The following is a 16856-nucleotide window of genomic DNA, read 5'->3' as shown; positions in this document are numbered from 1 at the left end:
TTTGATTTGGTTTAAATATATAATCTATTGACCTGTAAGGAAAATTACTTTTTTTGTTTTTTCTTACTGTCCAGACTGGCCCCCGTCTGTGTTCTCCTTGCTGTATGTTCGGCTATCTGATACGGTGCCTTTGCACCTCTCTTTTTAGAACATCTGGATGGTCCTTTTCTGCAGGAAATAATAGTTGTGGAGTAAGGGTAAGCACCCCTCTCTATTTAAAGCTCTGGTCATACTGATTTATATTGATATATTATAAATCCATCTTTCTGGTTTGCCTTCGTATTTGAATGTATATTGTTTATTAATTAACCTGTTTTCATGTCATTTATTTGTTAGCTTGTATATCCCCTGAGGAAGCTGTTGCGAAACATGTCGGGATAAGCGGTTACAAGCACTTTAACTGAACTATTATTTGGACCCAATGTTACATGTAACACTTTTGTATATTCAACAATGCTGGCTTTGTTTTATTGAATTGTTATAATAAACATATTTTTTATATTTTTGTAAAAAACATTTCTCTTTATCTTGTTAAACTAAAATATTGCACTGTTAATGTCCCATTTCCTTCTGTATTTGGGTTCTTTCCTCAAAAAAAAATGTGAATATTTGATATATTGGGATGAAGTGCCATGTATATTGGGTGTTGATGGAAGTCTGAATCAGAACTTAAAAAATGAAAATGGAGATGTTCTAAAACTTGACCAGAGAGATATATAGAGAATATATATATATATATATATATATATATATATATATATATATATATATATATATATATATATATATATATATATATATATATATATATATATATATATATATATATATTATATTTATATATATCTCAATCACACACACAATGCTGAACTACCGTAACTGTCAAATTATGCTTCTTTTCCATCAGATACATGATGCGTCAAAAGTTAATACATTCAAATTTTACTGCTAATAAAGAGCAGTTATAAAGCAAAAATACAAAGGATACAAAAGGCACATTAGCTGCATTGTGAAGGAAATGTGTAACTGCAATGGGGCAGCTGGATAACCAAGTGCACAGCAACATTAACAGCCCAACCCTTGTCTGTACTTTACTACCCTGCAGAAAAATTGGAGACAGTCAATGAACACATATAGTATAAGAAAACTTCAAACAACAATGTTCATCTACTAAGAGATATAACCATGTTCCTCACGTAGGATCTAGGGTTAAATCATTCAGAGATGAATACACATAAATAAAGCTTAACACACCCGGCAGGGATACATGTACATAAAATGCCATTCATTAGTATATAGAACTGCAAGCATAAACATAAACCAGCTATGTTTTCAGTCAAAACCCAAGAAAATGCATTTTTATATATATCATAACCTACCTTTCTTTTCACATAATAAAGCAGGCTGAGATTAGCAGTGTCAAAACGTGAATATGGGTCACAGAAGCCCTTTTGCATTGTACACTAATGGATTTCAAAGAAAAATGCAGGAATTAAAAAATAATCACACATGCTCACCTAGATGGCCACAGCATCGATCAGATCCTCCCCCTCCAAAGACCGCTGATTGTTCAATATTCGGGTCCGCTCTAAACACAAAGCAGTGATTTTCAGCCACTGTTCTGTGCTCAGCCCTCCAGTGCTCAGAGGAATGTCGGGATGTGGAGGGGGCGGAAGCAGTTGGCTAAAGCTCTCGGCTGAGCCAGCTGCTGGTCAGAAATCTGAGTAGATCCCATTATTGTCAGCATCCCTGCAGAGCTTTGACCAGCCCTGTGGCATCAGTCTGGGTCAGAGGTGTGCTGAACGAAGTGTACTCCTCTGATCCACATTTTGTCCATACTTCTCCCATCAGGCACTGGGAGCCTGAAGGAGGTAGTTCAGACAGCTACAAAAGGGGGAAAGCACCCACAGAATCAGTGTAATAATGCTCATTTATAGTCCAATGAGCATGCTGGAAGCAGAAAGGTGACAAAGAAGCAGCAGAGCTACTTGTTTTCTATAGTAATGTCCCTACTTGTTTTCTATAGTAATGTCCCTATACCTTTAAGAAGGAGTGGGCTCCCTCCAGGCAAACCTGCCCTTAATCTATCCACTGATATATGTGCTCCAAATTGAGACTCTGAAAACTATAGAGTTAGGGCCGCATTACACAGATGTGCCTTGAACTAGGCACTGCGGCTTACACATATATTTGCAAAATGTGTGCAAACGAAACCCTCTGTTTTAAAGTGATACTGTTAGACCAGGTCAATTTGTTTTTTTTTGCAGGCTAACTGGTCAGTGTGCTGGGAAAGCTTTGTGATGTGCATCGCCCTTTCATGTGCACCTTACTGCAAAGGCTAGTTATAGATTGGGGTACTTTTTGTACTATATAGTGATTAAATAGAATGACAAATGTTTCATAAAATAAAAAACAGTCCACATATTTGAACGTTTAAATTCATGAAATATGTTGGAGCAGAAGACTGAGATCTCTGGTGGGCCAATTAGATCGCTTGTTTCACAACTAAAAATATACATATAAAGTGTGCTTTGTCTTGTGTTGCTTTTGGTCTCAATTATGTTCACTTCAAGCCGAGTAGTACCACAGACTCCATGGGACAACATCTCACCCAGTGTGATGCGCAGCCACACAGTACGTCAATTTCAGAGCCAAATTAAAGTTCACCTTTATCTATTTCGTGAATGAAAATAGTAAATGGTATCTCGGTTTGATCCACTTGCAATAATGAAATAAATATATATAATTAATGTTTTATGTCCAATAAACAGACAATGCTGGACTTTCATGGAAGTCTATTCACAAGAGATCCAACTCTAAATGGGGCAGGTTTTCATGCTTTTAGGCTTCATATACACGGGATGTTTTAAAAACTTTCCTGAATGATTTTACTTGACAGATGGTAACCGTTTAACCACTTGGTGCCCATACTACGTCTATTGACGTCATGGGCTTTCAGTGGTTATATCTAAATGATGCCTGAGGCCACAGACATCATTCAGATATCGGCGTATTCAGCCGGCGATTCCCTGCACCATAAGAACGATCATAACGGCTGTTCCACCGCTTGATCGTTCTTACGGGCGGCGGAAGGGGACACCCCCCCCCCCCGACCTCCGGTGCCGATGGAAGCGGTGAGTCGGTGACAGGATCCGCAGGCCCCCGACAGTTACCATAGAGATTTCCGGTAGACCAGATCGTCCCCGGAGTCTCTATGATTGTTCGGAGGCCGGGCGCGATGTTATGACGTCACGCCTGGCCTCGGTATTCAAATTAACGGCCCCGATTTGGCAGGGAAGCCAGGATCGTTTTTTTTAATTATTATTATTATTCTCAGCCTAGAGGTGAGATATGGGGTCTTATTGACCCCATATCTCACTGTAAATATGTCCGATCGTGCCATATTCCTATTCCAAGGGATGTTTACATTCCTTGTAATAGGAATAAAGTCATCAATTTTTTTATTTATTTTTTTAAGTGTAAAACTAAAAAAAAAAAAAAATGTAATTAACAATAAAAAAAAAAAATTAAAGCGCCCCTGTCCCTGTGAGCTCGCACACAGAAGCGAGCGCATACGTAAGTTCCACCCACATATGAAAACGGTGTTCAAACCACACATGTGAGGTATTGCTGCGAACGTTAGAGCGAGAGCAATAATTCTAGCTCTAGACTTTCTCTGTACCCCAAAACATGTAACCAGTAAAAAAAATTAAAGCGTCGCCTATGGGGATTTTTAAATACCAAAGTTTGGCGCCATTCCACGAGAGCATGCAAAAAAATTGGGCTAACTTTACTGTTATTTTTTTAAAAGCATGAAACAGTTTTTTTTTTCTGAAAAAAACGTGTTTGAAAAATTGCTGCGCTAATACCGTGCGAGATAAAAAGTTGCAACGACCGCCATTGTATTCTCTGGGGTATTTGCTAAAAAAACATAAATAATATTTGGGTGTTCTATGTAATTTTCTAGCAAAAAAAAAATAGGAATTTTACATGTAGGAGAGAAATGTCAGAATTGGCCCAGGCGCGAAGTGGTTAAAAATGTCCATTGTGCCAAGTTTACATGCTGCGTTTGCATTTAGAAGTGCTTTTTTACATTGAAAATAGTCAAAAATGTTTCTTCATTAAAAACCCCTGTAAACTAAACACGGCCAAAAAACTACTTACCGCCTTTACAAGCTGTTACAGGCATTTGGCGTTTCAAATGCCTCTGAACATCTGTCCTGAACGCATTTTTTTGCTTTCCAAAAAATGCTTATAAACTCAACTGCTTAGAAATTACTATAAACGACCCTGTGTGCACGTACTGATAAGATAACAGAGGAGAGTCCAGGGGCAGCTGAAAAAAAATGCCCAACTGCTCCTAATGCGGCCAGACTTTGACAGCAAAGGTCCGATGGAACGAATCCGTCTGACAATTCGACCGTGTGTGGGCTTCACCGGACCTTTGCTGTCGAAAAATCAGACGGACTTTAGATTTAGAACATGTTTCAAATCTTTCCGACGGACTCCAGTCCGGTCGAAAAAGCCAGTCATCTGTATGCTAATCCGACGGACGAAAACCGACACTAGGGCAGCTATTGGCTACGGGCTATGACCTTCTTTATTCTAGTCCAGACGTACGTGATCGCGTTCAAATCTGTCGGACTTTGGTGCGATTGCGTGTGGTCAAGTCTGTTCATTCGGAAAGTCCATCATGAAGACCGTCGAACCTAGTCTGCCGGAAAGTCCGGTCCTGTGTACACAGCATAAACGTTCGCTTACCAGCAGCAGTGTTTATGAAGCCTTATTATAATGCTGCAAGTTTTGGCTGAAGAATGGTCAAAAGAAGTAAACGGAGGGCAGCTCACTAATTTTGTTTATATGTCAACTACATCACAGGGGCCATAACAGGAATTTCATACTTACCATTTTTTTATTACCCGTATTTGCCGGCGTATAAGACGACTGGGCGTATAAGACGACCCCCTATTTTTCAAGTGAAAACATAGGTTTTGGGCAATACTCGTGGTATAAGACTACCCCCCTTCTGAGGCAACACCATTTAAAAAAAACATTAGAACGATTAAAAAATACAAAGCAAGAATGCCAACTACTCATCCGCCATGCTGTGTTATGTCATAAAGTAAATCAAACAATAATAACACAAACAGAGATCTATTGAATGGCACAACTCTGGAAAGTAGAATTTTTCACTAACCAAACCTATACCACTTTTGGGTTACATTCTATGGGAATTGTCCACCAAAATGCATTTAATAACCCCCGTCATATGTCCCAGATTTACCTGTCCCTCTTGGGTGCCTGAGACCTCAAAGGCAAATAGCAGGATGTATAGTAGTAGGAGATCAGTGAATTGATTTACCCAGGGAAGTATGATGAGCGGTGTATTATTTTAATGAATGCAACGTCTGCTTGGATTGGCAGAGGCTGTAGCATCATCACCCCTTGCCTCTCTCTCTCTCTCAAAGCCAATCCGAGCAGGCTACTCTATGTAGCCTGCTCGGATTGGCAGTGGTTGTTATTCCAATCCAAGCAGGCTCTGTATTCATTAATAGAATACATCGCTCGCCGGGATTGGCTCAACGGCGTATACTGTTTGTTGCTGAAGCCACATACAGTATTAGCAGACATTTGGGGGCTGACATCAATCGGGCAGCATTGTATACCTATATACCCGGCGTATAAGACGACCCCCAATTTTTGGGCATTTTTTTTAAGTGTAAAAGGTAGTCTTATACGCCAGCAAATACAGTAATTAAAGTGGAAGTAAAGACTAATATACAGGAGGTGTAAAACATTGAGTCCTCCTCCTTCTCATACCCATGCTGCATACAGTTTGTAAGCCACCACTTTTTTTTTATCTTGTTCGCTGCAATCACAAAACTGCACTGAAGGAGACAAAAGTAAAAAGGTATTTACACAGTTTATTTACACACGGTTTGCAGCATGAGGCATGAAGTAAGGGGAGGGGCTAAGCAACATTTTAAACCTTAGATATATTAGCCTTTACTCCCACTCCTGTCTCTCAAGACATGGGATTCAGCAGCCAAGCAATTAAAGCCTGTGACCATGAAGTGGGGCGGTAGACTAGCCCTTGGGATAGAGGACCCAGTCGATCTAAAAGATTACATGGTGTATCTACCAAAAGTTTGATTCAATTACAGTATTATATACATGGGCCAGTTTGAAACAGTATCACTGGAATGATCTGCACCTCAATCCTGTGGAGTAGGCAAGAGGTTTAAGAGGAGGAAGGCAAAAAATTTGGTTGTACTTATCACGCAGGGTCAACAGAGCATACACTGCTTCTGCTGGAGGATCTCATCATCTGGAGACATATTTGTCCAGTTTGTTGCTGAATCTTGCGGGTAGAAGATTCACATTTGGCATCCCCCATTTCAAATAAGGACATTTAAAAATTTCAGGTCTAAAATTTGGTTAGATGCTCTTGGGATCTGACATGTTGCAATGCCTAACAAGGACAACATAACCAAGAAGGCCAGGTAAAAACTTTGGGTACTTACAAACCAGCTGCTGAAAGCTAAAAAAAAAAAAAAAAAAAAAAAAAAGTGGCCTAAATGGCCCAAGATGACTAGGTTACTGTAGACGACAGCAAGGACTAACCAAGGTGAATGCATATCTTTCAAATAAAAGCAGGCGTGGGAAGAGGACTACACGCAGAGGCTCTCTTACTCACTATGGGAAGACTCCATGCTGAAAAAGTGGGAACAGAGCAGGGAGTGGGTACATGCTGAAAAATATTGAAGATATCTAATATTTTAGCATCGATAGCCAGACTGACTTAAAAACAAAGTGCGAGTCTGCAAGCTTGCTATGAATATATTATAACTCCTATAAGTGCCGAATTATAAATTTGAAATAATAATCACATGCCTGATAAGCCAGCTAGTGACACTACATTTAATTACCAAATGGGTTTGGAAACAAAAAAAAAAAAAAAAAGTCTAGTATAAAATCACTAGAAGAGGAGAAAAAAAAAACCATCCATCCTCCTCAAGCACCAGTAAAAAACAAAGCATGCAGGGAGCAGGAGGGGTTATACCAGGCTGGTCAATAGCTTTGTTTGCCACGGTCTCTGAATAAATGAATCCTTTTTCCCTTAAAGCGATATTAAAGGTTTGATTTAAAAAAAGACACAAACATGGTATTTACCTGCTGTGTGCAATGGTTTTTCGGGAGGGGGGGGCACTTGTGTGTGATCGCTCCTGAGCCCTGTTGTACTTTGCAGCCCCCTGCTCTCCTTTTTAAAATTCTCTGTGGTATTACTGACCTCAGGTGCAGATGAACCAAGTATCAGGCAGCCCAGGGCCAGGAACTCTATATCTACTCCCCACGTTCATCATCCTGTAAAACAGTTACTCCTGCATTGAGCCTTGCCCAAAAGAGCAGCTCAGCACATGAGATCAGGCCAGCTATAGCAGAATATGTTGGGTACCAAAGAGGATGCAACCACTGCTGAGCTCTGAGTAGTACTGGCAAATTTCATTGGCTGGGTTAGGAGGAAGGTGAACGTATTCCTTTAAAGTGTCACAAAACCTAACTGTTAATGTTGGTCATTAGGTAGATAACTATACTTTTACCTATATCAGTATAACCTATCCCTTAAGCATTCTGTGACTGTCGGTGAATACCTGGTTAATCCTGCTTCTTTACTCAAATGTCCTTATTCAGAGTGACAACAGTATAGCAGCCTCTTCTGTGTATCTACCACTGCCACTCTCAGTGCCCCGCATGACTATTTTTGCCATTTTTCGGGGTGACTTTCACTCCACCCCACTTGACATTTCATCATATTGAATGGAGATCCAAGCAAGGATAAGAGTCTTCTCCCTGCTAGCTGTCCCTTACATGATGTCTGCAGGCTACACAAAAGGTTTCCATCTGCTCTGGCGACCCCTCTCGCAAATAAGGTGTGGAGAAGGAACTGAAAGTCATGCGACCATAGCAATGTACAAATTATAGGAGAAGATGACTGGAGCAGGGTTAAATCCCTTGTCTGGTTGGCAAATAGCTACAGAAGCATAGTGATGGATGTTTTCTACCCACTATCCACACGGCTGTTGCAGTCTGAAGTTAAATAACACTTACAGGTCATGTTCCTTCCCCAATCTGCGACAGGGCAGTGAAATAAGAATCATCACCTGTCAATTTGCTCTTTCCTCCTATTAGCATGTTTCTTGCACTGCAGCACAACCGATTGGTCCTTTGTGCTGCTTCTTCCACTCCCAATCTGAGCTCTGCTATACATTTACAGCAAAAAACAGATACCAGGTCAATTTCATCTACTTATCCGCTTAATTAAAAAATAAATTTAATAGTGTCAAAATGATTACAGAGCTACATTAGCTTGTGTCCTTTATATCTGCGTTGAGCTTTCATTTTACTGACCAAATAGTGATGATCTTTAGGATATCAATCAGAACAGGGATGGACATATGAACGGCCACCATCCTAGGCTAGCAATGAGTATTCTACAGGGTCATACCCAGATCAAACACTGGAATGATGACTGTTCACACTTATGAATAGTATGGGTACCTTGAAGGATCACTTGCAGATTTAAAAATGAAATTTCTACTCAGGTAAAGAATATGCAAGTAGGAGTAAACAAAATAGGAGTTAATGCTTTAAAGATGCAATTATAGCACCCAAATAAAGACACAAAAATGATTAAATCACAGTTAAAAAAAACTGAAAATGATGAAGATGATGATAGTAGTAATAATAATAATAATCTAGTTCAGGGTGACAATGACTACATCTTTAAACTGAAAAATGAGTGTAATAATGTTCATCTCATTTAATTGTGAGATGAGCGGAAACCCTAGAAGCGTGGAGTTGTCATGCAGTTTCCTGTACACAACAAGCACCAGTGATGAGACCCAGCTCCCTAAAATGTGCTGAGAACGGGGATAGCACAGAAACAGAGAGGAATATGTGAGTAGGAATCACTTCAAGGCGGTTATTACAAAAAGTTAAACACCCACATCGTAAAGCAAGGAAAAGAAGCCCTGCAGTGGCAGCAAGCAGTGCCAACGTATACATACCCGTCTGTTGATCTTATCTCCCTGTAAATCATAGGTCACAAATTTAATGTCTTGTGTGAGTTATTTTGTTAATTATGTTTAAGAAAGCCATGCACTACGTTTAAGAAAAACTTAAAAGAAAGGCCAGACTTGGTATTAATCTAGTAAATAAATCTAGTTTTCTGCATCGACATGAAAGATAATCAGGCTCCCCTTTACTGTCAAAAAGCCAACACCAAAACATACACATAAATCAGATCATGTTCACAACCACCAAGGGCAAGTAAAGGAAAATATATTATGCTAAAACTTCTCTTTTAAATGTGGAATAACGCCAATAATCATTTGGTCCACAACAAAGTGTTTTTTTTTATGCATGTTGTGATCGTGGAAACGCAAACAGCTATACCCCTAAGGCCGCGTACACACGGGCGGACTGTTCGCCCAACTTAGTTCGTCAAACAATCCGACAAACAGTCCGCTCAAAATTTGCATGAACGGACTTGACCACACACGATGAACGAACAGTCCGCTGAAAGCGTGCGCGATGACGTGAACGGCACGTACGACGGGACGAGAAATTCGACGTCCAATACACTGCAATGCAACCTTCGCCGTGTAAATCCTTTCTGAGCATGCGCGAAACTTAGTTTGTCGAACAAGCCTACACACGAGCGGACTGTCCGCTGAAACCAAGTTTCAGTGGACTGTCTTACGGAAATTCCGAAAAACTTTGTTCGTCAGACTGTCCGCTGAAGCCCACACACGAGCGGACTGTCCGCTGAAACACTGTTCAGCGGACTAAGTTGGGCGAACAGTCCGCCCGTGTGTACGCGGCCTGATACATACTATAGCAGCCAGATCTCTGCATAAGCTAGAATTCCAAGTTACTCTGCCCCTCTGGAGTGGACGCTCTATATATTCCTATTGGAAATCAGCTAGAGAAACTTAGAATTATGGTGCCACTGGCTCTTTAAAGGCTTTTTATTAAAATATATGGAGGACACATTCCATGGAGCAGAAACCAGGACATTTAATTCACACCAAACCCTGGACATCATGCTAGTAATGATGATGTGGGGGAAAAACACATAGCAATAAAGACCTGAAAGGGTATCAAGCCCTTCCCCAAACAAACAAAAATGTTCTACTTGACTTTCTTGTATTGTGTAGTAACATTTTAAAAAAACACTTCCGGAAGTAACGAACATATTAGTTTCCCAGTGAATGAAAAACACACCTTTGACCACAAGAGATATTCTGGCTCTTCACCGATCAATATACTGGATAAACAGTACTGCTTCTACTTTAGAACATTATTGTGACACCTCTATATTATAACTCTAGGGTAACTATGTGATACAAAGATTTACACACAAAAAAAAAAAGGCTATCTTTTTTAGCTTAATGTAACTACTATCCCAATAGTTCTTTGCAGTGTAAGAATAGTAGTTAATAAAACTCCCCATATATGTAAGGCATTAACAAAAAAAATAAAAAAATAAAACAGAAGAGACAAGCAGAAAAAGCAGCAACACACTTGAAAGAGGAAAAACTAAAGCACTAGATGGACTGTGATTGCTATTAAAATGATTTTGTCAGTGCATTATCAGTAGCCGCTTCTTTGGTAGCATGCCAAACACAAGTTCTTACCTGTGACAAGATGTTGGTGCATTGTTGCAGCAAGGACACAGGAGGGTTACCAATACTGGTTGCAAGCTGAACTCTCAGCAGTTGCTCCTTTTGGGTAGAATTCTCTAACAGAGCATGAGCCAGTGCAACTGCAGCACACCAATTGGAAAGGGAATCCGTAGAAAAGAGACCCCCACAGAGCAGTTGTCCAGCTGAAAGTGATGTTGCTGAAACAGAAAGGCATTAACTGAAGTAACCGAACTGGATTCAAGTATCATTCTCGTATACACTCAATAACCACTAATCTGAAAAACTAATCTGCTTTAAAATACCCAGACAAAATTTTGCCAGCAATGTTCTAAACTCAAAGTAATTAATTTTTTTTTTTTTTTTTTTAACATATACTGTGAGTAACAGGGCCTCCTCCATATCATTTATAAGCCCTTACTTCCTCACAGTATCTGCATAGCAAATTCTGCAAACGTACTTGGTTAACAATAATTCCATCATTCCTGGTTAAACAAACATCAGTTATTATTATTACTAAACAGGATTTATATAGCGCCAACAGTTTACGTAGCACTTTACAATATAAAAGGGAGACAATACAGTTATAATACAATAAAATACAAGAGGATTAAGAGGACCCTGCTCAGAAGAGTTTACAATCTAATAGAGTGGGGCAAGTGGTACAAAAGGTTGTAACTGTGGGGACTGAGCTGATAGAAGTGGTAAAAGATTAGTTGGAGGTGTAATAGGCTTCCCTGAAGAGATGAGTTTTCAGGGATTTCCTGAAGGTAGCAAGAGTGGGGGACAGCCGGACTGGTTGATGTAGTGAGTTTCAGAGGATCGGAGAGGCTCTAGAGAAATCCTGGAGACGAGCATGGGAGCTTGAGAGTAGGGGGTCTTGGGAGGAGCGGTTTGGGCAATTGGGAGTGTAGGGATTGGAGGAGAGGGTTGTTAGACGCTGAACGGTGGGGTAAGGTGGATAAGCTTGGCAGCAGCATTCATGATAGACTGCATTGGTCTGCCTATGGAGAGGCAGACCAATGGGAAGGGAGTTTCAATAGTCAAGGCAAGAGATAATAGCGGAGTGAATGAGGGGCTTGGTGGTTTCATTTGTTATAGAGAGGCAAATTTTAGAGATGTTACGGAGGGGAATTCTACAAACTTTTAGCTGCCATGTGTTACATAACAATGTTTGTTAACCACTTGACCTCAAAGATTCCCCCCCCCCCCCATTTCATGACCAGGCCATTTTTTGCGATACGCCACTGCGTTACTTTAAACGACAGTTATAGAGTCTACACATTATGGTATATATTATATATACACCGGGATATTGATTTTAATACTAATAATGGCAGCGATCAGCGACTTATAGTGGGACTGCAATACTGCAGTGCACAGTCGGGCACTGAAACTTTGTGGGAACCAGGGACACTAATACAGTGATCAGTGCTAAAAATATGCACGGTCACTGTACTAATGACACTGGCTGGGAAGGAGTTAAACATCTTGGGCGATCAAAGGGTTAACTGTGTGCCTAGTAGGGGTGCAACGGATCGTCACCGATTCGTGATCTGAACGGGTCACCCCGCTCAGATCGGCACATGCCGCGATCCGCAGAGTGCTCCGTGGTCTCGGCCTTAGGAAAGGTCGCGGCTTCGGCCTAGCTCCAAAGTGGCGGCCATCTTTCTACATCCAGGCCGTTTACAATGTGATCGCTCCGACGATCACATTGTAAACGCTTTTTCAACAGGTGCATTCAGACCTGGATAGGTGGGCCACATTATCCCCTTTCTTGGTTCGGAAGATGAATATATAGCCTCGGCTACTTTATTACTTTAGGGCTTGGCCTACAGAAATTCACAGAATTTATTGAGGCTCCAAAACAAGATTTCCCAATTTAATTGGGGTGGTAAATGTCCTAGGATGAATCGCCTAATGCTCTACCCCAACCCCAGGTGGGAGGTTGGGCCTCCCTAATCTCCTATCCTACCATTGGGCGGCACAAATTGCTTAGCTAGCCTATACCACTGCTGTGAGATCTATGCCACAATGGGTCTCAATTGAAGCATTGGCATGACCCCAGCTGCCCTTATGAAGATTTCTAGCAGGTTGTGTCCTCCTATCTTGTTGCCCTACCCTGTCATACTCGTTGGCTATTTGAAACAGGTTGAGGGCTAGGCAGCCCCTCTTTTCTCCTCACACCCCTTGGCTCCAGTGTTTGATAACCTGGAGTTTGAGCCAGGGATGTATTTATTGGTGGATAAATAAAGGTTTCCTATGAATTGGCGATCTTTTAAATGGTGACACACTGTATACTTCAGCTCATTTTCAGGACACCCTGCATATGAAAACTTCTGAGCTTTTTAAATATAAATCAGATATCTTTTTTTTTTTTTTTTTTTTACGAACCAAGCTTTAGTCTAGTGCTTAGCTCTCCTATATTGACTTTATTTGAGCTGCCCTGCAGGTCAACAGATTCACCCAAAGAACATATCTCTACGTTTATTTTCTTCTAATAGATCTTAACTGTAAGCTACCCTACATGACATTGTGGGAGAGGGATTTGTGGGTTTCCTGGGACTTGTCGGATTGGCAGCACATACCGTAGCAAACAACTTGTGTAAGATTTCAAATCAATACTATCTTGATAGAATCTAATTATAGAACCCTTCTATGCTGGTATTTAGTACCAACTAGGATAGGGAACATGCACCTGGCTGCCTCTCCGAATTGTTTCCATCAATACGGACAGCCGGGAATGATGTTTCACGTGCGGTGGCAATGCACCAAGGTCTCCCGGTTTTAGATAAGAACTTATAACCTCATACGCTCGGTCACAGATGTCAATCTTATTAGGGTTCCAGAAAAATAGGATTTTTAAAACAGCTTACCTGTAAAATCCTTTTCTTTGATGTACATCGAGGGACACAAAGCCATAGTAATAACTATGTGGGTTATATCGGCGTATCAGGTGCTGGACACTGGCATGCCCTTTAAGGCGTGAAATTCCCCCATATAACCCCTCCCATTACTGGGAGTCCTCAGTTTTGTAGCGAAGCAATCAAAGTGTATAAAAAGAAGAAGGGAGTGACCTCTGTGTCCCCTGATGTACATCAAAGAAAAGGATTTTACAGGTAAGTGGTTTTAAAAATCCTATTTCTTTTCTTACATCAGGGGACACAGAGCCATAGTAATAACTATGTGGGATGTCCCATAGCAATGGAAACTGAAGAGGGGGGGGGGGGGGGAGACAGAATCAAGGAAACAGGAGGCCAGAGAACTCATACTGCAGCCTGCGGTGTGTGCTGTGCCCAAAGGCAATATGCTCATGACCTTTAATATCGATTTGAAAAAAAAAAAAAAAAAAAATCGGATGAACGTCTGAACCAAAGACCATGGGGTCTTACAGATCTGAGGCATAGAGGCCCGATGATGCACCAAAGAGGCACTAATCGCCCTGGATGAATGTGCTCTTAATATGAAGAAAGAATTTTCTTCTTTAAGCTGAAGCTTGATCAATCACTTGACAAACCCATTTGGAAAATAGTGGATCTTGACGCTGCCTGTCCATATCTTGGACCCTCTGGCAGTACAAACAAAACCTGTGTTTTGCGAACCTGAGCGGTCGCCTTTAAGTTGGTTGTGATCGCTCTTACTACATCAAGAGACTGTAGTGCTTTCTCTTCCCCAGATTAAGGCTTCTGGGGAGAAAGAAGGAAGAATAATATCTTGGTTTAAATGAAAACCTGTTGCCACCTTTGATAAGAATTCAGGATGAGGACATCAAACCACCTCATCCTTATGTATGATGAAATATGGCTCTTACAAGATAGAGCCATTAGTTCCAATACTCTTCTAGCAGAAGAAATGGCAAGCAAAAAAGATTATCTTTCTTGTCAAAGAACCAAGAGAATTTCTCGTAAGGTTCAAACGTCCGATTTAACAAAGCCGACAAGACCAATTTTAAATCCTAAGACTTTAGAAGTGCCTTGCTAGGGGGAATAAACCGCGTTAGCCCCTGAATAAGCTACGCACCAAGAGTGGGAAGCAAGAGGCCGTAGGAAAAGACAAAGACATCAACACGGCCTGGATCTGGCTCTTGATAAAAGTCAAAGCCAGCTTCATTTCAGATCCAATAAGCAGGAATCCTGCCTATTGACATACTTCCTGGGGTGCCAACCCTTGGATCCATACCAAGAAACCTATGCCTTCCAGATTCTATAGTAAGTGATTCTGGAAGCCGGCTTCCTGGCATTAGTCAAAGTGGACACTACTGAAGGAGATCACCCATGATCTTTTATAGAGTGGGATTCAATAGTCAAACCTGTTAAACTCCTTGTCCGTAAAGTAGGATGAAATACCGGACCTTGTGCAAGAAGGTCTGGCTATAATGGCAGAGTCCAAAGGACTCCTACTACCATCTTTATGATCTCGATAAATTAAGATCTTCTGGGACCCAGCTGGGGTCACCAGAATCACCTCCTCTTGTTCCTGCTTAATCCTGCGGAAAGGGCGTGTAAGTAGCAGAGCTGGAGGAAATGCATAGATCAGTGAAAACTGCCCCCCTGGGAAGACTAATGCGTCTGTTCCGCCTGCTAGCGGACCCCGGATTTTGCATGAAGTTGTCGACCTTCTTAATGAATATGGAGGCAGTACCAGCAAAATAATATTTCACTTGCTAGGCTATAGTACAGTACAGTAACTGCTATTAATCCTATCTAGTACAATGTTGTCAAAATGAAAATGCCTGTGTCACCAAACCTGACCAGCAACCACTCTGCTCTATCCCTCCACCGCCAGGCAGCAGCTTCTCTTGCAGAGCTCTAACTACTTTTTACTAGTTACTACTTGTCTACTTACTTTTACTAGTTACTACTTAACTACTAGTCTACTTACTTTTTTTTTTTTTTTTTAAAGAAAAAGGCAGCTGGCTGGCACTCAAATAGATCAAAATCGCCAATCTGGGGGCCCAGGAAGGGATCAGACCCCCCTTCTTACCTGAGGGTCTGAGCTGGCTTGAACGGAGAGGAGAGTTGTTTCCAGCGTCAGAATGGTGAGTGCTCAATACAGCCTCCAGTGGTGACACATAGGCATGACATGACATCACAATACATGGAAGGAGAGATTATCTCCCCTACCTTTCCTCGCAGCAAGGTTTGTCAGAGATTAAAAAAAAAAAAAAAAAAAACAATCTTCGCCCTTCACGGTAGGCTCCAAGACCTTGAAAGTAAACCTTCAGGAACAGAGGTACACTCAGGTAATCTCTCAATCCTGGACCTGCGAGAAGAACCTGCCAGTAAACTTTTATTGGCCTTACTACCAAAAAGTACTGGATCCCAGGGCCCAGCTTTAAAAGCATTCGCAAGCAAAACCTTGTGTCTTCGGATGACGAGGCCCGGGTACCGTTCATTTAGTCAATTACGGAGACATCAGAAGGGATCCGGTCAGGATGGCTGGCTCTCATCAAAGGATTACTGCCCGTGGAGCTCAGTACACACATCCTTACACATGCCCAACACCACAGACACTGGTGAAAAAACTGAGGACTCCCAGTAATGGGAAGGGTTATATGGGGAAGTTCACACCTTAAGGGGTGTCTCGGTGTCCAGCACCTGATACGCCGATATAACCCACATAGTTATCACTATGGCTCTGTGTCCCTGATGTAAGAAAAGAAAAGCCACATCATACTTTATCTGTTTTCAGCAGCAAGAAACGTGATAGCGTGTTGTTGGAAAATAGCTGGAGTGCACTTACAGTAGGTAATTATGGATTATGGTGAATGATAAACTCACCTGTTCCCTCCATAAGATCACAAAATGTCACAAAACCTGGGACCCCTGGATTAAGTACAGTTCTCCTGTGGACTGAGAGTGGATGGACCTCCTCATCTCTTAGGTTACTGGGACACCCTCTCTTATCTATTTTCTTTCCTCTTTTTCTAACCTCTCCTCTCTTTTCTATTGGATTTGAGCCAACTGTATCCTAATAGACATTGAGTGTGCAGTGGTGCCTTAGGGGCACTTTAAGGCCCCGTTAAGCCTGGATAGGTTTCAGTTTATACCTTGCACATGCTATATGACAGGTGCTTTTACTAATGTGATGTTTGACCTGCTCACAGGGTGCGTTTAATAGGAATAAAAATGGTCACTGACAATTACATAA

General features: G+C 41.3%; 1 protein-coding gene across 4 annotated transcripts in view; it reads right to left on the bottom strand.

Moving 5' to 3' along the window:
* The window catches only part of USO1 (USO1 vesicle transport factor), a 119684-nt gene that overhangs the window by 37260 nt on the left and 65568 nt on the right, over positions 1-16856 (bottom strand). For 2 of the 4 annotated variants that reach the window (XM_077476544.1, XM_077476545.1), the window contains 3 exons: positions 10701-10906; positions 9069-9089; positions 989-1099 (listed from right to left, as the gene is read on the bottom strand). In XM_077476544.1, the coding sequence (XP_077332670.1) occupies positions 989-1099; positions 9069-9089; positions 10701-10906 (338 nt within the window). The remainder of the gene's footprint in view (positions 1-988; positions 1100-9068; positions 9090-10700; positions 10907-16856) is intronic. The other 2 variants (XM_077476546.1, XM_077476547.1) reach the window with 1 other exon arrangement.

Source organism: Lithobates pipiens, unplaced genomic scaffold, assembly GCF_037356315.1.
Source record: "Lithobates pipiens isolate NorthernLeopardFrog02 unplaced genomic scaffold, aLitPip1_a1.2 Scaffold_13, whole genome shotgun sequence".
Lineage (NCBI taxonomy): Eukaryota > Metazoa > Chordata > Amphibia > Anura > Ranidae > Lithobates > Lithobates pipiens.
This window is presented reverse-complemented; position numbering and strand designations above follow the sequence as displayed.